Here is a 26,239-nt window from a genome sequence, read left to right as displayed (position 1 = left end):
GAAATATTAGGATGTAATAATATATGATTACAGCTATTATTTAGCAATGATGATTTATTTACAGCATACATTGTTGTTAGCTCTAAAGGCATCCCCCAAATACCTGGATACCACAAACTCAAGCATGAGCACAACTATTTTAAAAATATTACATACCTCGTGCTGCTAGTTTCTGTTTTGTTTGCTTTTTATTAATGTGTAAAAGCATCTACATGTATGTTGAATGTCTATCAATGCTTGACTCTGTTAAAAGCATTGGAGATAGAGAAGTGAACAAAACAGCTACAAATCCCTGCCCTCATGGAACTCACATTCCTCAGGGAAGGCTACTCGAGTGCACCAAGTTATGGATGCCTTGCAAGAGAGGCTGAATAGTACTTGACACCATATATTACGCTGAAGGCTCCAAGAGATGTATCCTCTTGGAAAATAAACTTTGCTCCCTTCAAAGTCCTGCTTTGATACAGTTCACCCCTTAATAGCTGGTGGACACAATGGCCCTGGGCCTGTGGATAAACCATTAATTTCCATGTTTCAGTTTACTGATCTGCAAAAAGTATTACACTGTGCAATTTGCTAAGGTTGCATGTTAAAAATTCTTGACTGTATAACTTTGGAATTATATGCTACAACCCTCATTCTTTCTAGATATATCTAAAATGAGATGGAGTTGGATGACCTGACGAGCTACTAGAAGCCTGTCCCTTCCTCACTCTCTGCCATCACATTCGGTGGCACATTATGGCGGTTGTGCACCTTGAGTAGAATGGTTTTGCCACATAGAAGGGGGAAATTTGAGGTTGAGTTTATAAGTTATGCTCCTTTTTCATCTCACTCAAACATATTTTACCTTCTGTAGTAGACTGGATGTGTTGAATACGTCATTGTGCTTCATAATCCCAGCCAATGCCTCTCTCAGTATCATGCACAATGAAGGAGAAGGGCCATGGGGCAGTGGGGCGTATCACCTAATAAAGACTGATTTTGTCTACATACATTTGAAAAAAAATGTATAATCAATGACAATGCATAGGATTCCTTTCCTTTATGACATACATGCAGCAACCAATTCATTTATTCTCTAACATTTTCTGGAATGCAGCCCTGACTCTTTACTTTACTGTGGTTCATTTCAGATGGAAATTTCTAGTGTAAAAATGTTCCTTACTGTGTAATCTGTTGCAACCTTAGCTTCAACTATGCTATATTTCTTTTAATGTCTTACAGAAATATGATAGATTGATACATAGATAATAGAATAAAGACTTGTCAAAATATTAGAAATGATTTCCGTTAAGTGAAAGTCATATAAGAGTTTATTATTGGGGCACCTGGGTGGCTCAGTCGGTTAAGTGTCCAACTGTTGATTTCAGTTCAGGACATGATCTCGGGTCGTGGATTTGAGCCCAGTTTGGGGTTTAGCTTAGAGTCTTCTTGTGCCTCTCTCTCTCCTTCTACCCTTCCCCTTGCTCTTTCTCTAAAAATGAATAAGTAAACTCTTTCTAAAATGAATGTATTCATATTCTTGTAATATTTCTGTAGTTCTAAATATTTTTTTCAAAATGTGAAGTGTAATTCAAAAGGTTTTCTGAGGGACACCTGGGTGGCTCAGCAGTTGGGCACCTGCCTTCCACCCAGAGCGTGATCCTGGAGTCCCAGGATCGAGTCCCACATCAAGCTCCCTACAGGGAGCTTGCTTCTCTCTCTGCCTGTGCCTCCTTCTCTCCATGTCTCTCATTAATAAATAAATAAAATCTTTAAAAAATAAAATAATTTTTTTCTGAGAAATGTATTATAATGAGTAATAAAATAGAGGGAAGACTTAAAAGAGACTGAGAAACATATCAGATCATGAGAATGTTTGACCCTTATTTGAAATCTGTTTTAAGAAAAGAATAAAAGGTTAGAATTTCAAAAGAAAATAAATCCATTTTGAAAAAACTAGTTTAAACTACTAGATGATTGTAATTATTTGAACACACTGGATATTTGATGATAGGAATGATTGCAGTTTCTTCATTTTTTTGTTTCTTTAGGTCTGATAATGGTTTTGTGATGATTTTGTAAAAAGTGCTATTTTAGATATTCTGAAAGAATTTAGGTGACATTACAGTAAGTTGGGAATTTTAAAATTATCTAGAGTAGAGGAAAAGGTATGAGATAGGGTAGATAAGTTGAAACAAGGTTGACCCTGAGCTGATAATTGTTGAATCCAGCTGATGTTTACGTGCAGGTTATTATACTATTTCTACTTTTTTTTATGTGCTTAAAAGTTCGAACATAATAAAGTGCTATGACCCAGATGATTTTGGTTCAAATATGGTCTGCACATTTATTCATTATACATCCTTGACCTAATTATTTAACTTTCCTATACTTTGGTATCTTTACCTGTTAATATGAGAAAATGTTCAAAATATACATCTCTATAATTCTAACTAGGATGAAATGAGTGAATACAGGCATGGTCTTAATCAGCGATTGATCAAAAACAAGCACTGAGTAAATGTTCGCTATTGTTTTTAGATTTGTTTTTCTCTTCAAATCTAGGCTAAGGTTAATATTTTGGAAGAATGCACTTTACCTAAAAATCTCAGTTTGGTTTACTCAAAAATTCTCCTATTTTTTGTGGAAAGAATTAGCAAGAAACAATTATTGCTTCTCTGAGGGGATATCAGTCTTAGGAAGAAAAAATAAACCTACACAATAATAAGAAATAATGAAATATTTCAAGAGAGGAAGTAGCATAACTGTAATTATAATTAATGGTGAGAATCAACTAGTTTGCAAAGAAATTGCTGTTCAAGAATATTATTTTGAGAGCTAATTCAGTTCTTAGCCAAAAACTATTGCCATTATAATATAACTCATATTGATTGGAATTTTATCTCTGCTTCACACACTTTAGCCATGAAATCATAGTACTTAATTTTTGTTTCATTTAAATTGGCTAATCCACAAAGTATTTTAAAGATTTTGTAAAAATTCAGTAGCGAGTTTAGTTATATATGACTCATTTTCATCTTTTTAAACTACGTTTTTTTTAAACAACAAATTGGAAGGAATCAAAAAGAATAATAGGAAGTATTTCATAAATATGCTGAGAAGTGATAAATATTGAATTGAAAAATCATATATAAATGATTTGAATGATTTTGTAGCTCACCACCTCTGTGCCGTTGATAAAACTAATAGAACAATGGGTCGTTGTCTTCACAGCGAGAAACTGGGTTATATATTTTTAGACTATGGCAACTATATACATCAGTTACTATAATGTATGTTATAAGGTATATATTCAAATATGGTGAATTTTATGATACATGATAGGTGCATAAATACATGGTACAATAAAGTAAGGAAAGTCTTAGTTATTTATTAAATTACGATTAGTGAACTGCTTTTACATTTTGTAGAAACAATTTATGAGTCCTTTTTAGCCTGTGTATTTAGAAGGAGGACAATTGCCATTGACCTAGAGAGGACTGTGCTTCTCCCCTCCATTCTCCCCTCCATATCCCAGAGACTGAGAGAGTGAGCTTCTTAGAGTAGCGCAGAAGAGGCCTGAATACGTAGTTAATTTGAATTTTAAAGAAATTGAGGATGAGAGAATCTGTAAGTTAATGTATTCTGTGTAGCAACTGAAATTTAGTCTTCATATCAGCACTTGAGCAAAAGACCTGAGCACTGCTTCAACATGTAGCATATATTTACGTCTAACAACATTAACATTTAAGGAAGCGTGAAACAGCAAGTAGATTTAGATTTAAGAAAACCTAAAAGCCAGGAGCGTTTTGCTATTTTGTATTTTGTAAATGAAAGCTAATGATAACTGACTACATTTTTTCGGGGGTTTGATTATATAGCCATCTTTGTTTACTGTGAGCATGATGAAAGCAATCTGCTTATATACAGTTTAATCCTCCTCAGTTTAGGTAAATAACTCGCAGGAAAGAATCTCATCTTCTAAAGATTAGAGAATTTTTACAAATTCAACTTCAAATGGTGTGGGTCAAGATGGAAACATTAGTCAAATGAAATCTAGTTGGGATGAATAAGTTGCGCTCTAGATATCTACAGAAACAAGCAAACAAAAATACCAAACTTGCATATTTGTGCACCAATATGGGCTTCTTCATGCAGGACACATTTTAGATGTTGTTCAGAATTTACAAATTTTATGTTAACTAAGCCATTGCCAGTTAAATCAGCAGTTGGATCAACATAAGTGTATGATTTTTGTTGTTTTCTTTGCCAACACAGCTCAGGAACTTGTTCAAGCAAGGGCTTCTATTTTTTGGGGTTTGCTACTCCGTGTCTTTGCTATTCTTTCCACCGTTTACCTTGGCTTCTTCTGTTAATCTTTGATTCTCCTCAGCTCATAATTTCTTTTGGTTTCATTTGCTGGAATTTGCTTTATTTTTCTTTGTTGTGTTCTGTTTCTAACTCTAATTATTACGCTAAAGTTGACAACTGTCAGAACAAAGTCAAATCAGGGAACTAATAGCTGCCTTCCTTGAAATTTTATTTTTTAGGATTATGCTGAGAAGGAAAACACCATAGCAAAAGCTCTGGAAGATCTGAAGGCCAATTTTTACTGTGAACTCTGTGACAAGCAGTACTATAAGCATCAAGAGTTTGACAATCACATTAATTCATATGACCACGCTCACAAGCAGGTAAGAAAGAGGTGTCCAAAAAACCCTGATATTTCTGGCCTTTTGTCATAATTTAAATTGTATAAACTATGTAAATACAGTATTTTTATGCTTTCATTATTCAATGTTTACAGATGCCATTCTGGCATGATAATTTGATGACTTATTGCAAAAGACATTTTTCCTAAAAAAAAAAAAAAAAAGAAAGAAAGAAAAAAAGAAAAAGAAAAAGCACTGAAAGTCTGAAATAAATAACCAATACAAAGAAATACCAGTCAGTTGCCTCTTAGTGATGGACAGTAATTTAAAAATTATATCCCACAGGTGGTGCTCCTCTAAATGTCTTCCAATTTATTATTTTTAAGTGTTATGAACAGCTAGTAATACTTATCAAATATAAATTAACTTATTCACAATTCTTTACAGAAGCCATTTCCCATGTAAATCACCATAAAAATATGAAAAGAAAGCCAATTTAATATGATTAAAATAATCCACAGTTATCGGTTAAATAAGTACTTAATATGTGATGATATAGTTTATTTTAATATTATTTTCCTTTCACTATCAATTGTAAATCCAAGATTGATTTTTTTTTCCAACACTCTATGTAAAGATGAGCTTAAAGCAGTAATGTCAGAGGTGAAGTTAGTGATAAAGATTCCATTTTCTCATAAGCTTTACATTTATCAGTGTGACCTCACATGTTGTTTAGCTACCTTGATATGGTACAGCAGTTTTAGTTATCACTATTTGACAAATATTTTCATTTTTTTTAGCGAATATCATCTGCATCACATTTTGGTATTAATAAAAGGTGCATTTTTTAATCCATGAATTTGCACTAACTTTCCTTAACATTAGAGTTAGTTAGCATAAGGAAGAATAGGGGAAAATGATCATGTTGAGCGCTTATGAATCAATTGCATGTATTTTCTTTTGCTGTCAATCCCTCCAGCCTTCATACCAACAAAACTTTGCTGGAGGAGGCTGTTGTACAGAGAACATTAGCCTTCGTTTACATACATCACTAATTAATGCATGTTAATCTTGATGATCCTTGCCTTTCTTTTTCCAAGTCTGCTTGCACACTAGTTAAGGGAAAGTGTTTGATGGAAATAGTGTTCTTTTTTGCATAAAAATGCAAAATGTAAATATATACGCACACACATCCGTCTATCAGTGCTTGATTTGAATAGTAAAATCCATCAGGCAATAGTATTGATTTAATTTTGCAGTTAGTGGCCCAGGTTCTATACCAGGATTCTGGACCGCGTCTCCCGAGGTGGTAAATCTGAGAAAGTTGTTCCGCTGATTTTTTCCTAAGTACCTAACAGCCCAAGATGTGTTATCGTATATTTGTTTCATTGTGTAAACTAGGTATGTGGAAATATGTGCATATGTGTTTTATGACTGTCTTATCAGCTATTAATATCACTTGCCAAAGAACGCTCTGTTCAACCATAGGTTGCCCGGGAGATCAAGCTCACAGAGGTCATCACCAGGACTTTTCCAGTTCCATAGTCTTAGCACAGTTAGGATACTCTGCACTGTACACAGATAAGCCAAGGAAATTCAGGCTGGGTCTGGGTTGTTATTTTGAAAATCCCGGAGGTCACTTTTGATACCTCTCAGGGGTATCAGACCCTAGAGACAGACACATTATCTGAATGGCCGTGGACTCTGAAAGACAGCAGCTTTACTTGATTAATTTAGCACGAATCAGTGTTACCGGTTGCCGAAAATATTTAAAATCTGTATCCCCTCCCCATAGGATGGTGACAAATCTTTCAGCGTGTCTTCCCAAAATATACTCTCCCTTTGCCCAGCAACAGCCTCACTCCCATGACTACTACCAGCATTCCCACCACATGATGCCACAACTTGGCAACTTTGAGTGAAGTAAGGAAGGATGAAGTTCGGAGGTGGATAATTCAGATTTTTGTTTCTCTTGAGAAACTAAAAAGTTGAGATGCCAAAAAAAAAAAAAAAATCTGTCTTCTGTCTGACTGTGGTTGGACCAAACCCTTGAAAAATTAATCCTGAGTTGTGGCTAAGTCTGTCAAAAAGTTGAGAAAGCTGGTTTGCAAAAAGAAAGCACAAAACAATGGGCAAAGAGTGACATGCAAGTGGCCGTGTGATGAGTGAAGGAGAGTGGATGGACATGACATGGCAATTCTGATTTTGAGTCGCTTTCACCTAAGATTAGTCCTTCCAACAGCTTATCTGTAGGTCCTATCCTTAGATTCCTGGAGATATTTCACTTTGCTGCTAATAAGTGAACTTAAAGGAAAAACCAAACCAAACCCTAGCTTTTTACTTTTTACTTGCAACCAAACCAAACCAAACACCCCTCTTCTTCATAAAATATTAACGTATCTGCGGACAATCGTTTTGGTTTCCAATAGAAAAAGCTCCACAAGAAACACGTAGACTCAATGTCCGTATTACCAGTGCTTAACCTTCGGGTGGGAAAACCCACAGCTGACTGGGATATTTCTTGAATGGAATTCGAGGAAGGCAAAGAGGCCACACATCGGTTGCGTTTGCTCACCTGTGTGGCCCTACAGACGTGACCCCAAAGGGCCGCCAGATTCGGGGAGAAGCGGAGGAGGAGTTATCAGTGGAATGAGTCCCAGCCCTGCCCCTCTCCTGACTTGGGTAAAATACACCCAGGCTCAATTAACTCAAACGTTCATTGTCAGGGAAAATAAATGAGAGAATGCAATGACCACGCTTTGTTGAGTATTTGAAGAAATAGTAAAAAGCTCAACATTTAATTAGTTGTGTTATTACTACTTACTAAAATTTCTTTTCTCCTAGAATGTTTGGGACCCTGACAGTTTGCCTTTGAGACTGCCTTTATTTAGGCTTCCAGTAAGGATCTATTTTTGCTTCAGAAAGGCTAATAAAGTCTAAAACATATCCAGGTAATCGTGACCTCAGAGCAGTGTGCCTGCCTCATGTATCTTTGCAAATCGGTCATGACAGAGCGTGTGTTGCATTTGAACTCTAAGCTTCAAAGAACAATCTGCTTCTCTCATCCAGCATGTTCTTTGGGTAACTTCAAAATCTCTCTCAAGCTCCCATCGCTAAGACTTGCTAACAGAGAATTAAAAAGAGGAAGAGGCACCCGGTGGACAGAGGTGATCACAACAGTTCACGATTCAGGGTTCATTTTTAGAATATTTTCTTTTTAACTCTGAAACTTGAAAAGTCGTTGGGCTGTGACCCTTTAATGGCAAGGACCGTTTCCTTTCTGTCTCCGTTCCTCACAGCATCTCGTGCAGCATCTTGCACAGTTTAGACACCCAGTCGGTGCCTCCCACATGAATATAAAAGGGCTAGAGTCAGAATTGCACTTAAGATCTTGTGATAAAGCCACAATTTCGAGATCGCTGAGCCCTGGCTAGTGTATAGAATTGTTAAATCTTTATACTGTGCACCTGAAACAAATATTTTTAAAAAGTATGTTAATTATATTCTTAAAAAAAAAAAAAACAACAATTAGGGGCCCCTGGGTGGCTCAGTGGTGGAGCATCTGCCTTTGGCTCAGGTCATGGTCTCGGGGTCCTGGGATTGAGTTGGGAAGAGCTGGGAAAGGGAGTGGTTGCCGTGTTGCTGCTGCCCCTCAAATATTTTGATTTTAACTTTTCAGTGTGGCTGAAGTGTCTCCCAAAAGGCACCAGGGTGACCGTCCCCGGGCAGGTGAAGATCCAGGGCTTGGGAGGGAGCCCCCCGCAGGCCCGGGGGGCGGGCATCTGGGGGCTGCGGGGACTTGGATGGCCCCAACAATGGAGCACACTTAGCCTCGAGTTGAACATTTCCTAATGATTTCAACTTCTGTTCACTAATCCGATGCTTGAGAGAAGAACCACTTCTTGATGTGCGGGTCTGAATTTTCATCTGCAAAATATATGTAAAGGTTAACAAGACAAGATGAGGAGATGAGGTACGGGTAAGGCGGTGCCTGGTTCCATCCACTTGGAGCGCCTCCCTGGGCTCTTTCCTCTGGTGTGTGTCCCCCTCTCACTGCGCTGTCCTAGTTGGCCGAGCCATCTGGAGGGTGAGAACGGACAGGGACACGGTTTCCTCCTGTAGACCCTCCCCGCCCCGACGGGCCTGCCTGCATATCCGTTGGACATTTCCTGGTCAAAGCCATGATCCAATAGACTTCAGCTGAAGTTTTTGTCCTTTATTGAGTTTGAGGCAGACTCTGGGTAAGATCGTCGTGTCTGGAGTCTCGGCCGATGCCATATTCATAAACCTTGCCTGATGAAGTTCCAGTCCCTTCCCTCTCCATCTCCCACCAGTGGTAAGGTTGACGGCTGTCCGTCGAGTCAGCCCTTGCTGAGGGGGTGTGCAAAAATACTACAGCTTGGCTGTTTCTGCTCTATGCTATCTAAATATGATCATGAGAAAAAAAGAGTCAAAAAATTAGATGACAGTAGAGAAATGCATCTAATATTAGAGATTTCATTTTATGATTGCAATCATGCATGGTAAACCAATTACAAGCATGTTCCTCTACCCATTTATGTTTGTTAGCACTAAAAATCTCATTTTTTTAAAGATTTTATTTATTCATGAGAGGCATGGAGAGAGAAGCAGGGGCACAGGCAGAGGGAGAAGCAGGCTCCATGCAGGGAGCCCGATGTGGGACTCGATCCCGGGACCCTGGGGTCACGCCCTGAGCTGAAGGGAGATGCTCAACCGCTGAGCCACCCAAGTGCCCCTAAAAAATCTCATTTTGTGAAACAACAGCAATCACTATAAGGCGACCATTTCAGGCCAAGATGGAGTATCTTTGCTTTATTTTTAATGGAAGCGTAGTTGACGTACAATATTATGTTAGTTTCATGTGTACAGTATAGGGACTCGACAGTTATACAGATGGTGCCAAATAAATGCTCACTCCAGCAAGCATGGTTACCACCCGTCACCATACAGAGAGATTACCATAGCCCTGGCCATCGTCCTTACACTCTGCTTGTCCCCCCCCACCGTGGCCTACGTATTTTATAACTAGACGTTTGTACCTCTTAATTCCTTTGTACCTTCCTTTCCTATCCTCCCTCCCGCCTCCCCTCTGGCAACCGCCAGTTTGTTCTCTGCATTTATGAACCTGTGTCTGTTTTGTTCATTTCTTTCCTTTTTAGATCCCACGTATAAGTGGAATCATAGGGCATCTGACCTATTTCATTTGGCATAATAATACTCTCTGTGTCCATCCCTGTTGCCACAAATGGCAAGATTTCATTCTTCTTTATGCCTGGTGTATTTTTACACTGAATCTCCTGTATCTGTTCATCTATAGATGGACACGTAGGTTGCTTCCATATCTCGACTATCATAAATAATGCGGCAATAAACATAGGGGTGCATATGTTTTGTTGTTTTTTTCAAATCAGTGTTTTCTTTTATGTTTTGGTAAATACCTAGAAGTGCAATTACTGAACCATGTGGTATTTCTATTTTTAATTGTTTTGAGGAGACTGCATATTGTTTTCCATAGTGGCCGCATCGATTTACATTCTTTCCATGCGCTTGGTGAGTATCTTCTATTTCATGTAGTTCTGATTGAAACACAGCCAAAAAAATACTGGGAAGGCCAATATCCAAGAGTTTACTGGCTATGTGTTCTTTGAGGAATGTTACGGTTTTAGGTCTCACATTTGAGTCTTTAATCCTTTTGAATTTATTTTTTAAGTGGTCCAGTTTCATTCTTTTGCACATAGGTGTTCAGTTTTCCTAATACCATTTATAGGGGAGTGGTCCTTTCTTCATTACATATTCTTTCCCCTTAGCAGTATATTAATTGACCATGTAAGTGTGGGCTTATTTCTAGGGTCTTTATTCTGTTTCATTGATTTATGTGCTTATTTTTTGTGCCGGTACCATACTGTTTTGATGACAATAGCTGTGTAGTATAGTTTGAAATCTGGGTTGGTGATACCTCTAGTTTTGTTCTTTCTCAAGATTGCTGAGGCTATTTGGGGTCTTTTGTGGTTCCATACAAATTTTAGGATTACTTCTAGTTCTGCAGAAAATATTATCGGTAGCTTTTTTAGGGATCGTGTTGAATCTGAAGATTGCTTTGAGTAGCAGGTACATGGTACAAAAAAATCCTTTCAGTTCTTGAGCATGGTATATCTTTCCATTTATTGTGTATCTTTATTTTTATAGTAATGATCATCTATTAATGCTGGGAGGTATATTTTTCTCGTAGGATACATGACAACTTGGCTGATGGCAGTCAATTAAATTGTATCCCTTTATTGTAGTATTGGATTTCATTATACCGTGTTGCCGGTGATACTTTACTAAATATATTTTATGAAAATATATCTGTTTTTTGCAAATAATTTATAGATTTACTACATATTTATATTATATAGATTGATTCAATACCTTTTTAAACCACTTCCTTGTTCTGTGCTGCATGTGTCACCATGGCTTTGCCCCATCTTCTAGGAGTGTAATCAGTGGTAATCAAAATCTATTTCCTGGGATCCCTGGGTGGCGCAGCGGTTTAGCGCCTGCCTTTGGCTCAGGGCGCGATCCTGGAGACCTGGGATCAAATCTCACGTCGGGCTCCCGGTGCATGGAGCCTGCTTCTCCCTCTGCCTATGTCTCTGCCTCTCTCTCTCTCTCTCTCTCTGTGACTATCATAAATAATAAAATAAAATAAAATAAAATAAAATAAAATAAAATAAAATAAAACAAAATCTATTTCCTAGTGTGTAAAAAATTGTCAAAAGACAATTTAAAAATAGTTGATGCTATGTAAAGATAATTCTGCATAGAATGTACCACGGAATATATGCAGATAACCATATTTAACATTCCATTATGATAAGTAATATATTAAATTAATGATGAAATTACCCTGAGAAGTAAAGCAGAATTTTGCACAAAACTACCTGTAAACTCTCTCCAACCTTTACCCCTCCTACCTTCCATCTCCATCTTTGTCCAGTTGTTGAAATCAGACACATAAATGTAGCGCATCTGCATCCCTCGGAGAGCTTGTGCAGAACCCATTTTCAGGAGATGGTCTGCTGTGCCCTTGGCTCCACTAAAGCAACTTGCCCTTTCACATCTCACTTGGGCAGGTGATTCTATGTTTCTTTCTGTTCATTGGGTGTGTATTCTGAGAATAAGCACCTATTCCAGGGTGAGGTATGCAAACCTTCAATAATTTAACTGGAACCTGTACCATGTTAGGTGTGAACAGCGCTGTGTTAGAATCTTGGAGTCCAGAGCTTCTCGCAACTACTAACAACTGTCAATGAAACGAGACCACTGTTTCAAGCACTGGAAACTCAGGGATTTTTGTGATTGTTTGTTTTTATTGGAGGACTAAGGCAAGAAGGAAAAAGTCACAGAAAAAATAGAACATAAGGAGAAAAGAGAGTACCTACCCTCCGTTCCTCCTTGTAAATCCAGTCGCTTTGATATAACTCTTTTTGTTCGGACTAAATATTAAAGCTATTTACGTTTGCATGACTTGTTATGTCTTTTCACATTTATTTCACTAAAAACACATATATATGTGTGTATATATATATATATATAAAACCATTTTAAAATCTGAAAAAGGAATCTCACTTTTGTTTACCTTAGTAAAAAATTGATTTTTCCCCAAATTTTTTTAGATATCTACCATTTGCGTTCAACAATATTCAGTTTGATATTGTCAATACTATTTTTCCATTTATACAGTATTTTCATTAATAATTGTTTCATAATATTCCATCAAATATTTTTTTGACTTAACCCTTCTTTATTGTCGGGTTTGGATTCCTTCAGTATCTTAAAATCTGATAATTTAATTGCTCCCGTATTTGCTTTAGATTCTTAATTTTCAACCTTGCGAAATCTAGAAAACGAGTATGAAATGTAGACAAGATGTTAACATTTTTTGATTTATAAAACATCTAGCAATCTAATTGACACCTGACATACTGATTTCACAGAAATAATTTTCAAAATGGTTACACATGTCAAAATTTCCTTAAGTTAACAATTTTATTTTTATCATAGTAAAAAAAAAAAAAAGAGTATTTTTTTCAATATGGCCTGACTCTTTGAAATAAGATTTAATTACTAAAATAGAAGTAACATTTGATATACATTTAATTTTGTATGTTTGTATTATGGGTACTGTGTGTTAAAGATATGTGTTAACATGCATGTGTATTTCTACATTTAAATATAGACATAAAAATAAATAAATAAGTATAGACAGATATATATCAATATATACTAAAGGTGCACACCTACAAAGACATATGTCTGTGTCTATATTTTTGATTTTGTGGAAAAGCCATAATCAATGTTAATTAATGTTACTTCTTAGTTACTTGCTTAACTAAATATGTTAGTCCCAAAGGGCACTCTAATACTTATGAAATACATTCAGTTAAAAAATCTCTCAAAATAAACGTATTAACCCTAAAATTATTTTCCTCATATAGGTTTTACTCTAGGAAATTCTGACGAGTCGGTGCCCTACTTCCACATCCTTACCCCTGTTCAAATTTCCCCTCAGTGTATTTGTAACAGTTTGGAAAATGCTGCTTGTTTACGTAGTTTTTATTTTTAGGATAAACAGGGATATTAATGGGGAAACAGTTGGCACTACTTTATTGATATTCCTCAATGCAATCAAAGGTAAAGTTCAAATCATCAGCATGATATTTCCAACCAAGGAAGCATCATGATTCACGTCACAAAATCTGCTGACAACACCCTCTCTACAATACTAACAACTGCTTTTCTCAGCAGATCGGTGAATTTTTTTTAATGTAAAAAAATATGTCACTGTGTTGTCTTGCATCAACAAAGATGAGTGCTAAAAACTTCGTGTTTGATAAAAAGACGATGTGCTAGATGTTAACCCCAACTTCATTTTCACCCCCAATATTGCTGTGGGCTGCAAGCTCTTTCTGCCCCTGAGTCTGTAAGAAATATTCTTATCAGTGTCAGAATCCAAAATGTAATTCACATAAGGGGAAAGATAAAGAAAAAAAAAATGGCATTGTGTTAAAAAGTGTCAAGTCAAATATTTCAAAGAAAATACAACACAGACTATTTAGCTTATGTTTGGCCAAATGTTTTTCTAGAGTAAAACAAAGGAATATAGCAAACAAAGTTAGAAAAGTTTTATTTTGGAGGTGTCGTGCATAAATTAACACATGCACATATATGTGTATATGTGTATGGTGTATGTTAACTTTTTTCCCCTCAAAAGGTAAAATTGTGACTTTCGTAAAGTATAAAATGACATGTTCAAACATTTTATTCATCCCTTTAATTAGGACAGCAATGAGACCCTAGGCTCGTTCAAAGGATCCTTTAAACTACATAGGGCAGCCTGGGTGGCTCAGCGGTTTAGCGCCGCCTTCGGCCCAGAGTGTGATCCTGGAGACCTGGAATCGAGTCCCACGTCGGGCTCCCTGCATGGAGCCTGCTTCTCCCTCTGCCTGTGTCTCTGCCTCTCTCTCTCTCTGGGTCTCTCATGAATAAATAAATAAAATCTTAAAAAAAAAAAAGAACAACTGCACAGTTTCCACGTATCTCTACATCTCTATACGCTGCTATGTGTATAGGTATCCACAGACATAGACACAGCTATCTGTTATCTAGACAGTCAGGAAGGCTGACAGTATTTTAATGCATCAAAATTGCTTTATACTCTACGGGACAATAAAATGTCATATTTGGGGTCATATTTGTAAAACACAAGATCAATAGATCTCTCTATTGGGTAAAATGTATTTGCACTGTAATGAATAATAACCATTTGCACTACTTTCCATTTTCTGCAACTTAATTCATTAAATTCTAAAACTGCCCCATTAAGAGAAACACAAAGATGACCGCCCTTGTAGTTTCAGGTCCTCCCTGGAGGGTCCCTTGCACAAAGACCACTACTTCACTGAAAATACCCCCTTATTTTGGACTATTTCCAAGTCCTAGAAATTCCTGATCGTAACGTTGAGTGCCCCAGTGAGTGACGTTAACATCCACATTGTAGGCTTGACAAGCACCTGAAAAAATCCACTGTGAGTTCCTACAACGGGCGTCCCTCGTGGCATGTCCACTGCCTGTCACATCAGCAGCATATTCTAGCACAAAGCACCGCGTAGTGGAAACTGTGCCGTATGATTCAGGAAACTTCCTCTCGAAGCTGAGCCTGTATGATTTTATGCTGTGACAGACATTAAGGGAATTATCTCTTTCTTTCATGTAAAAATAATAATCTTAAGATGGTCATTAGGGACTAAGAAAGAGGAAAAGATACTTTTCATCTTTATATAAGATCTTATTTTATTGTAAGTACAGTGCACGTATGTAATACATTTATTGTGATTATATGCATTTCCTGAAATTATAAAGAGAACTAGCAGCAAAAAAAAGGAACTGTGCAGTGATTTCATCAGAAATCGTTCAGATTATGAATGTATTCAAGAAAGATGATTCGAACAGCATATTTAATATGCTCTTTCTTTTCTAAGGTGTACCACATAATTAATATATGTGTATATTATCAAATGACCGTGAAAGGTTTAGCTAATATCCATCACCTCCTGTAGGTAACTGTTTTTTTTTTTTCCTTGTCATGAAAACTTTTAAGATCCACTCTCTTAACAACCTTCAAATAGTGACCATGCTGAACAGTACCCAGAGCTTATTTATATTGTAACTGGAAATGTGTACCTTTTGACCCCTTTCACCCATTTTCTCCACCCCTCCCCACTGCCTACAGCAACTACCAATGTGTTCTCTGTTTCTATAGGTTCATTTTTTTTAAGATCCCATATGTAAGTGCGACCACACAGTATTTGTCTTTCTCTGTCTGATCTAATTCACTTAGCATAATGCCCTGAAGGTCCATCTATATTGTTGCAAATTCAAGAATTTCTTTTATCTTTATGGCTGAATAATTTTCCCATTATCTATACCACACTTTGTTTACCCATTCGCCTGTCAGTAGACACTTAGGTTGTTTCAATTTCTTGGCTGTTGTAAATAGTATATAATTCCTAATACATAGTTTTAACTGAAAGAAATATATTTATATTTACTGAATATATTTATATTTACTGAATGTAAATATATACATATAAATGTACTTACTGAATATAAATATAAATATATCAGGTAAATATATTTACTGAAATGACTAAATTTTATTACAATAAAGGAAATAGGAAATGCAAACTTTCTAATTACTGCCATCTTCTGACTCATTTCATCTATCCAAAGCCCACTGAGGAAACCAGAAAAGAAAGATAGCAAAATCACACAGACACATACCACACACACACATTTAGTCGACAAATATGTATAGATTAGATACAAATATACACCTACATATACACATAAGGAGTTAATCTAGGTGAGTAATAGTAAAAAAAAAAAAAAAAATTTGTTTTCACAGAACTTAATTTTGGTGAGTCAAGAAGCAAACCAACCACTCAATGTTTAAATTTGGGTGTTTACAACTTGGAAGAAAGATGAAAAGATGGTAGTAGCTAAATGATAGCTGTTTTTTTTTTACATAAGGAAATGAGCGAAGACCTCTCTGACGAAGTGGCGGTTAAGTAAGAATTTAAGGTGAGCAAACAAGTGACAAAGGTATCTGCAGAAATACTTCCCCAAATTACATTGTAATTAGATTCCTTCAAGAACAAAAGGAAGCCAATGAGACCAGCAAAAAGCATAGGCTGGGCAAATCTACAGGAGATGGGGTAGGAGAAGAAGTTTGGGGCCAGATTAGGTAGATTTTGGAAGGCCGTAGTAAAGATTACAGGATTTATTTGAAAGGCCGTAGGATAATTCAAAGCTTTCCATGTGGAAAGTAGTGATTTGCTGTTTTGAAAAAAGAATCACTTTGGTTGTTGTGCGGGGAATATATTGGGAGGAAGGAAGTACAAACAGCAGAAAGGAAACAGGTGGGAGGGAAGTTAACGCCACATTCGGGATACAGATGACATTGGTGGTACCCACCGTGAAAAGTGGGGGGGGATCTGAATATTTGAATGGCACGGAAATGTCAACAGATACATTGACGAATCAGATTTTAGGTCCTGGAGACAACTGACCAAAATAAATGTTGGTGGGGCGAGAATGAGGCCACGTCAGGTTCCACGTCAGGTTTGAGATGCCTACCAGGCACCTACACGGGGCTGGAGATTGTGCAGTTAGATGCAGCTTCACCGTGGAGTTGAGCACGAAGCTGATGTCATCTAGGGAGTCAGCAGGGAGAGAGAAGAGGCACCATAAAAGGAACAGATCCTTAGTATACGTCTAGGCGTCGGGCAAATGTGCAGGACCTGGCGGTGGGCTTGAGGATAAAGGAACATGAGATAGTCAGGGAGTAGGGGTGAACGGTTGAGTCCCAAAGACAGGGATCCTCGATTTTGAATTCAGAAATGTGGACAACTTGACAAGAGTGGTTTTGAAGAGGTTTGGAGACAAATGCCTGAAAGTAGTAGGTTTAAGTGGGAATGTACAAAGGAAAGGGAGTTCAGTCTCTGCTCCTTAGTAGCAAATGCTGCTTAAAACTGAAGGGTGCTAGAGAATATATTAGCAGTAAAAGAGAACAAAAGCATGGAGGTTTTAGAGGTTTTAGTGCAGTGTTAGATTTTTTTTTTTTTTTTAGGCTAGCCTTGGGCAGAGAGCAAGAAGCCATTTTTGCTTGATTATAAATATTCTAAATATTTTTTTTAATTTTTATTTATTTATGATAGTCACAGAGAGAGAGAGAGAGAGAGAGAGAGAGGCAGAGACACAGGCAGAGGGAGAAGCAGGCTCCATGCACCGGGAGCCCGATGTGGGACCCGATCCCGGGTCTCCAGGATCGCGCCCTGGGCCAAAGGCAGGCGCCAAACCGCTGCGCCACCCAGGGATCCCAAATATTCTAAATATTTATTTTTAAATTCATATTTGTGGTTTTAAAGATCAAAGATACTCCACTCTGGCTTAGTTAAGTATCTCCACCTTTTTCTTCTAAGGTTTCAAGGCAAAGTTATTCCAAAACCGTGCCAGACTAGCTCATAACTTGAAACAAAAACTAATGTAAAGATACCCAGCAAATTGAGCGAGTTCTCTTATGTCTCTTTAACTAATTATTACTCGTGTATGTAAGTCATTGTGCCTTGTTAGGGAATCTCCAATTGTTAGTCTTTTTTTTTTTCCTTGGGTTTATTTTATTTGCAGGCAAAGTTTCCACTTTCTCTATTTCAAAGGATTTTCCTATGTTCTTCCCCTGCTCACCCACCGTTTCCCCCCTCCTCCATGTTCTTATAACCAGAATCTAGGTACTGAAACTAAATAGATGGGAAAATATTTTTCGTATTTATTAGTTCTGCCGAGATTCTGCATACACCTACTAATCTGCAAAGATGTAACTCCAGCCAGGTTTAACAGTATACATTGCTATGTAGAGTCGTGTCCTTTTTGGTAATCTAGAAGCTCACTAATTCAAGATTATAAATTGGCAAGACCTTGACCAAATCTTAGTCACATTGCAGTGTGTTTGTTTGTTTTTTTTTTTATGAAACAAAAAATGACTTGAGATCAACACTTCTAGGAAAACCCAAATGGTTAACAGTTGAAAATTTTGCTCTAATTGTGGGAATAACAGAAAGAAACGACAGTGAGGAATAAAAATGACTTGACAGGTTATGATTAAACTTTCTGAAGGTCATCCTCTGCAGGAATTCCCTTACTTCTATTCATCAGAATTTAAGTATTAATTCTGGAAATCAACATTTCGACATAAATGTGGGGCATTTCTTTTTTCTCAGTAAGGTTCTACTGTGAAAAATATTGATGTTTGACATGGAAGCACATTTTCTCTCAACTTTCCATCACATTTTAATTGTTTAGTGGGACAGGTGTTCCTAAAGTGCAAATCTTTGTTCAGTAATTTGAGTGAATCCAGGTGCCACGTTGCCCCAATAGTTCAATCGTCTGAGAGAGACAAAGTTAATGTCCAGTTCTATGTTGATCAAAAGGCTTGTGTGGGGATCCCTGGGTGGCACAGTGGTTTAGCGCCTGCCTTTGGCCCAGAGCGTGATCCTGGAGACCTGGGATCGAATCCCATATTGGGCTCCTGGTGCATGGAGCCTGCTTCTCCCTCTGCCTATGTCTCCGCCTCTCTCTCTCTCTCTCTCTCTCTCTCTCTCTCTGTGACTATCATAAATAAATAAAAATTAAAAAAAATTAATAAAAGGCTTGTGTGGACAGAATAAGAAAAGATGAGAAATGGCAGGAGAGGAAAGACACCCTATGGCTTCTTCTTCTGCACCTTGTGTTCCTTATACTGTATCTCTCTGAGTATAAACAAATATTCAAACGTGAAATTCTTATCCCATATCTGGTTGCAAAGGGGGACTCTAATTCCATGCAATTATATTTTTATCATATTTAGTTCACTATTCGTGTTATAATTAATATTAGTAATTTCAATGTTTCTTTATAAAGTAAAAATGATTCACAGGAAGGTCAGAGACAACTTACTGAACATATTTTTTTTCATTATACCTGAATAAATATGATTTTTAAGACTTCATTTCTTAGAGTGGTTTTAGGTTTACAACAAAATTGAGAGAAGGTAGTTTTCCCGTATACCTCTGCCCCCACCCACCATGCTTAGCTTTTCCTGTTATCAACATCACTCATCAGGATGGTACATTTTTTACCAAGGATGAACCTACATGGATACATCATTATCACCCAGGTCTGTAGTATATATTAAGATTTACCCCCAGTGTCATCTATTCTATGGGTTTGGGAAAAAAAAAAAAAGTATAATGGCTCATCCATCATTAGAATATCGTATAGAGTATTTCCGCTGCCCTAAAACTCCCCTGCCCTGGCTCTTCACTGCTCCCCACTCCATTTTTAGAGACCGCTGATCCTTTCACTGTCTCCATCCATAGTTTTGTTTTCTCAGGCAGTCGGATTCAGACATTATGGAGACTTCTCAGATTGGCTTCTTCTACTTACTAATATGCGTTAAGGTTTCCTCTATGTCTTTTCATGACTTGATCGCTCATTTCTTTTTAGCTCTGGATAACTCTCCGTTGTCCAGACATGGTCACGTGTTTATCTGTTCACTCACTAAAGGACATCTGGGTTACTTTCCCATTTTCACGATTATGGGAAAGTGGCTACAAACATCTGTATGCAGTTTTTGTGTATGTAGTTTTCATCTCCCTTGAGTAAATACCAAAGCATGTGGTTGCTGGGTCACGTGGTAAGAGTTAAGTTTTATGAGAAACGACCAAACTTTTGTCAAGAGTGGCTGTTCCGTTTTGCATTCCCACCAGCAGTGAATGAGAGTTCTTATTGCTCACATCCTTACCAGCGTTTGGTGGTGTCCGTCTTCTGGGTCTTGGACATTCTAACAGGTGTGAGTGGTATCTCATTGCTGTTTTAATTCATATTCCCCTGATGACGTGTGATGTGGAGTATCTTTTCATATGTTTATTTGTCATCTGCATACCTTCTTTGGTGAAGTGTCTGCTAAAGTCTTTGGCTCATTTTTTTAATTGGGATGTTTGTTTTCTTACTGTTGAGCTTTAAGAATATTCTGTATATTTTGGATAACAATTCTTTTTTTTTTTTTAAGATTTTTTTATTTATTTATTCATAGAGACACAGCTAGAGAGAGAGGCAGAGACACAGGCAGAGGGAGCAGCAGGCACCATGCAGGGAGCCCGATGTGGGACTCGATCCCGGGTCTCCAGGATCACGCCCTGGGCTGCAGGCGGCGCTAAACCGCTGCGCCACGGGGGCTGCCCTGGATAACAATTCTTTATCAGATATGTTGTTGGCGAATATTTCCTCCCAGTCTTTGGGAGAGAAAATTTCCTAATTCTCTTACAATTGTCCCATGTAGAGCAGAGCTTTTTAATTTTAATCAAACAAGCTTATCAGTTGTTTCTTTCATGGATCATGTCTTTGATGTTGTATCTAAAACAGTGTCACCATATCCAAAATCATCTAGGTTTCTACTATATTGCCTTCTAGGAATTTTATATTTTTATCTATAAACCATTTTGAGTTACTTTTTGTGAAAGGTCTAAGGTCAGTATATAGATTGATTTTTTTTTTTTTTAATGTGGATGTCCAATTGTTCCAGCAGCATTTGTTGAAGAGACTGGCTCTGCTCCATTGTGTTGCCTTTGCTCCTTTGTCAAAGATCAGTTGACTAGGTTTTATGAGGGTCTATTTCTAGTCTCTCTTTTATGTTCTGTTCATCTATTTGTTTATTCTTTCACAGTACCACCCTGTCTTTATTACTGTAGCCAAATTAAATGCAATTTTTCATACTGACTTGAAAGTTCAGAAACCCCCTTTCAAATTTAGTGCCCCAGGGACGCCTGGGTGGCTCAGCAGTTTGCTGTCTGCTTTCGCCTCAGGGCATGACAAGTCCCACGTCAGGCTCCCTGCAAGGAGCCTGCTGCTCCCTCTGCCTGTGTCTCTGCCTCTCTCTCTTCCTGTGTCTCTCAGGAATAAATAAATAAAATCTTTAAAAAATAAAAAAAAAAATAATAAAATAAAATTCAGTGCCCCAGTAATCATTTGAAGATAAATTTCATTTTTTGTTTATTTTCAATTTAATATGTAAGGAACATTATCAATAATTATATCTTAAAAAGCATCTACTGTAATATAACCATTCTAAAAACTTAAGAACATAGTATTAAGTAAAAAATAAACATATATGTCAGATAATATGAATTTGTACCATTATACAGAAAAAAATTGATAATAGCGTAACACGCTTTAACATTGGAAATAGGGTAGTCAAGTTTACTTGCTACTTGTTTCCATACTTAGTTGTTATCGCTCGAATTTTTACACTATTTGGAAGTATTTCTTAACTTATATATTAAATTTTCAAACACTGAGTTTATGTGCTTATAAGATTCATTTCTTTTGGTTATAAAAGTATATCCTATAATTATTTTTATTATCTTTAAATTGCTGAGTTAAATCTAGGACTCTTCCAAGTGCAAAAAGTCTATCAGATGTTAAGTTTTCAAATGGACAGTAATTCTTTACACAATATTTATATGCTTTTCCAAATATTTACCCAACATAACCTATAATATCCCTGAGGGAACAAATTTTACCAATGAGAGATAAAAAAATTAAGACATTTTAGAATATCTACTAATTACATTTTTATTTTAAAACAACTAAATAATGCTGGAAAGAATGTTTTGAGATTTACTTTGAATTATGAACCATTAAAAAATGTTGAATTGTTGATAATAAATTGTATGGGACATAGGAAGATGATGTTTTGAAATGTAATTTAATGAGAATATACCAATAATTTGATGTATTAGAATTTTATGTCATTTATAAGATTTCTTGGTTGTAGTTTACTTTTATTCCTTGGATTAGTGTTTAACCTATGGTGACTTATTCTATAACTCTTCATATTTCCAAAACATCAGATAATCTTTGAAGCTGAAACAGTAGTTTCAGAATGATTACCTAGAATTCATAATACTGTTTATAGAATTCTTCCATTAAACCCAAAGACCTGGGATGCCTGGATGGGTCTGCCTTCATCTCAGGGCATGATCCAGGCCCTGGGATCGAGTCCCGCATCAGGATCCCCATAGGGAGCCCACTTCTCCCTCTGCCTGTGTCTCTCCCGCTCTCTCTGTGTCTCTCATGAATAAATAAAATATTCAAAAAAAAAAAAGAAACTGAACTAAAAGACCTATTCTTTAAAACTTATTTCTTTCCTTCCTTCCTTCTTTCCTTCCTTCCTTCCATTTCTCTTTTCCTCTCTCCTCCCTTCTTTCCCCCCCACCATTCTTCCTTCCTTTTATGTTTTGCTTTATGTTTATTTAGTGTTAGCAGCCAGTAGCTAGAATTACTTTGCTATTGTGACATTTCTAATGAAATTTTTTGGGTGAATTTAATTATAATTTAAAATGAAGTTGTTATTTAGGTAAATAATTGAATTCAAAATACTTTAGATACTAGATTTATTTTTTATTCATTTAGGGAGAAAAGTATTCAGTATCGACAAATGCATACCACAAGAGGTGCTTTAGAAAAGACAAAACTCTCATCTAAGATTTATCATTTGCAACAATTTCTTAAAGTATCTAATTATTTATTAAGATTAATATGTTAAACTAATCATTCTCTTTATATTTTTCTATTTACTAAAAATCTTAACATTCAAAAAGTACTTTATGTAGAATTTTGCTGAAACTAATATAAATACTCTAAAGCTTAAATTTTGGACAGATTGTTTTGTACATATTTACAGTGAGATCAAAGCAAAATGTATGATTATAAGACTTAGTTATACCCTCCCTCATAGAGATGAGGCCATTTCATCAAGTGGTAATGTGAGTAGAAAAAACAGTGTTTAATTATGCATTATTTCCTGTAAGTACTATGACCCGGGATGTAATTTTTCTTTCATTTTATCCATCACTTTGTGTATGAATAAATGGGATGAAGGTTTTACATTAACAACAACTCTATTATTTACAATATACTTCAAGAAAATTATGAAACATACAATTAATAAAATATGCATAATATTAGAAACATTATTAATATGAGAATTCATATCTCCTAGTGTATTTGCCTTAACTACATAATTGTTATTCTTTGAGCAGGAATTCTAGAAATCATATAAAAGACATCATTCATTCTCTCACTTTCATAACTTGCATAATGAGATGAACCCAAAACTATATTAAAGATTGAAAAAGAAAGTTGTATCTGCTCCATCTTCATGTTGGTTACTATGATTATTAATCTTTTAAGAACACTTATTCTAGAAAGAAATCATATTTTGTAAAGACACTAAAAAGTGTTGGAATTTTTTGAAGTAGAACTCAAATATATTCAAATGTTTACATTGAAGGAAATACCTTGGTTTTGTTTTTTATTTTTGGTTTCATTCATGTAGTCATTCATTTATTCAAGCACCTTAATTGACTGTGAAGGAACTCTTAAGGATCTATGCCTTCCAGTTTTAAAATTTGATTGGAAAGGGCACCTGGGTGGCTCAGTTGGTGAAGGGTCTGCCTTGGGCTCAGGTCATGATCTCTGGATCCTGGGATCGAGCCTTGCCCTGGGCTCCCTGCTCAGCGGGGAGTGTGCTTCTCCCTCCGTCTGTGTCCCTTCTTCCCCAGTTCAGGCATTCTCTCTCTCTTCTCTCAAATAGAGAAATAGTTTTTAAAAAATAATTAAAAATTGATTTGGAATAATTGTAAAAATTAAAAATAATATTCTGTGGCTTATAAGGACAAGTCTTAACCTGAGCCCTCTATCACTCACCTTACAAGATGAGAAACAAACAAATTACTAAGAAATAGAAAGATTAAAGAAGTTTTCATTGAAAGGGTATCATATGGCCTGGACTTAGAATTTTTGGTAGGATTTGATTAAGTAGCAAGAAGAGAGAAGTCTTGGTAACACCAGAATATGTAGTTATGGGAGAAAAACAGCATGCTAAACTTTTCAGATTGATTGGTTTGGATATCCTGTTTTCATGTTTTTAGAGATAGAGTGGAGGCTTTCGAGGAGATAGGGAGCAGAAAAAATATTTCCCATCAATGAGGGAAAACTACTCTTTGATAAGAATCCTGGCATAAGGATGACTATGGAACAAATACCAGGGATATTTTGGAGGAACAGTTGAAAATAATTGGTAATTGGTTCTATAAAAGAAATTAGGTAAAAGTATTTTAAAAATCTGGAAAATGCATGACTGACTAAAGGAATTTGGAAGGAGTCCTGGTTTGTATTCAAGGCCACTAGATACAAAATATTTGATCTAGTTGATAATATACTTAGAAGTACTGAATTCAAGAGGAAATATAATTTTTAAAAAAATGTTTTAGGTACACATGAATAGTTTAATATGTCAGTGATTGCCACTTAATTACCTTAGGGTTAAATTACCTACTGGAAGCTAAAAATTTGGGAATAAAGCACAATACAATACGAAGCATCCAACAGTAATCTGTAATTTTCAGCAACATTGCAACATTTTCAACCATTTTCCCGGTTCAAAGTGACAAGGTGGTGCATTAAGATGCATTCAATGCCTCTTTTATTTCTCTTTATTAACCGATTATTCCAGTACCAACTAGATGCTCAATTTACCCATAGTAAATTGATCCCTCTGGTCACAATACTTGCTTCAAGGTCAGAGTCGGGATTTGCCCGGGAACAAGAGGACAGGGAGATGGCTTCCAAAAGACAGGCTTCCAAGAGACTGCTTGTCGTTGAAAGTTTTTGATTCAAAGAGTTGATACCTCATGTTCCTGGGATACGTTGAGTCTGGTTTCTACCCGGGCACCGAGAAGTGTTCTGACTGGCCAACTAACCTAGAAGGGAACCTTGCATTTGGTACATACCAGCTGATTCGATTTTATATATTAACTGTTTATCTTTCTTTGATCTATTGATCAATCAAAATATTTCTATAAATCTCTGAAGTCAACTCTTTCAAGTTATTTTCATAATATTTAAATATAGTTTTTAATTACTTCTTATTCTTCATTAGTTTACTAGATCATTAAATATCTCAAAAATTTCTTCCAGGTGTAAAGTTAAGTCAGTCCTGGGGACAAAATGGGCGTCACGGTGACCATTAAGAAAAGGAAAAAAGAAGTCAGTTTCTTCTGATCTTAATAATGTGTCCTTAAGAATTCAGATCATTATTTTTCCTTCTCGGTCTTATCAGAGCACCTCTGACCTGACTTTTAAAATAAAAGAGTGTCATGTAAATATATATTAGATTTAGCTAATTTCCTATTCATACAGAGTCTCTTCCACCCTGGAAACGATTCCCCCATTTCCTTTTGTAGTTTCTTAATGTGGATAAAGTGTTATTTCTTTTGAATTTAAAAAAAATAACATCAAACTAAACAGAAACGTGATTAAAATCAGAGGCAAGCAGCCCTTCTAGATACCCTGTTTTGACACATAGCAGTAATGATGAGCCTTAAATACTATTAAATCATTTGCAGAAGTCTGTGAAGTTTGAACATCCTAGTGAGCTGCTCATACTGACTCATTAACAAAAGCAGAGAGATCACCCCTCCCCTGCCAGAAAAATCATGCAGCTAAGTGCTCATTAAAACAGAAACAGAAATAAACAGCAAGATCTATTCACTCACAGGGAATTGTACTGTTTTCTCACCCAATACTAGTCTAAAACACGGTTTTAACTCTGTGCCTAATGTTTCCCAGAAGGCTCCCAGGTCATTTAATTAAAATGATTCTGAACTAGAAGAAGGAAATGCGCTTGAAGTTCTCAACACCAGCAAGGAAACACCATGGGACTTAACTTACACTTTCATTTTCTTTTATGTCCAATTTTAAAGTGTTCAGTGATCTGATTATGAAAGAGTAAGTAAATCTAAAATGCTGTCTTCACTTCACCCCTGAACAAACATCCTCTTTCCAAAATGTATCTGTTTTTTGCTGGGTCCTTTAGTCTATGTGGACGTTAAACATCCCTCACCCCTTTTCTTGAATCTGTAAATCTCTGTTCTTTAGGA

At 36.4% G+C, this 26,239-nt stretch overlaps 1 protein-coding gene across 1 annotated transcript in view; it reads left to right on the top strand.

Moving 5' to 3' along the window:
• Positions 1-26,239, top strand: part of ZNF804A (zinc finger protein 804A) — a 272,088-nt gene that overhangs the window by 209,337 nt on the left and 36,512 nt on the right. Inside the window, exon 2 of the mRNA XM_077883063.1 lies at positions 4,536-4,679. Coding sequence (XP_077739189.1) covers positions 4,536-4,679 — 144 coding nt within the window. The remainder of the gene's footprint in view (positions 1-4,535; positions 4,680-26,239) is intronic.

The sequence above is a fragment of the Canis aureus genome, chromosome 34, assembly GCF_053574225.1.
Source record: "Canis aureus isolate CA01 chromosome 34, VMU_Caureus_v.1.0, whole genome shotgun sequence".
Lineage (NCBI taxonomy): Eukaryota > Metazoa > Chordata > Mammalia > Carnivora > Canidae > Canis > Canis aureus.
The sequence above is the reverse complement of the archived record's forward strand: the minus strand, read 5'-3'. Positions and strand labels throughout refer to the sequence as shown.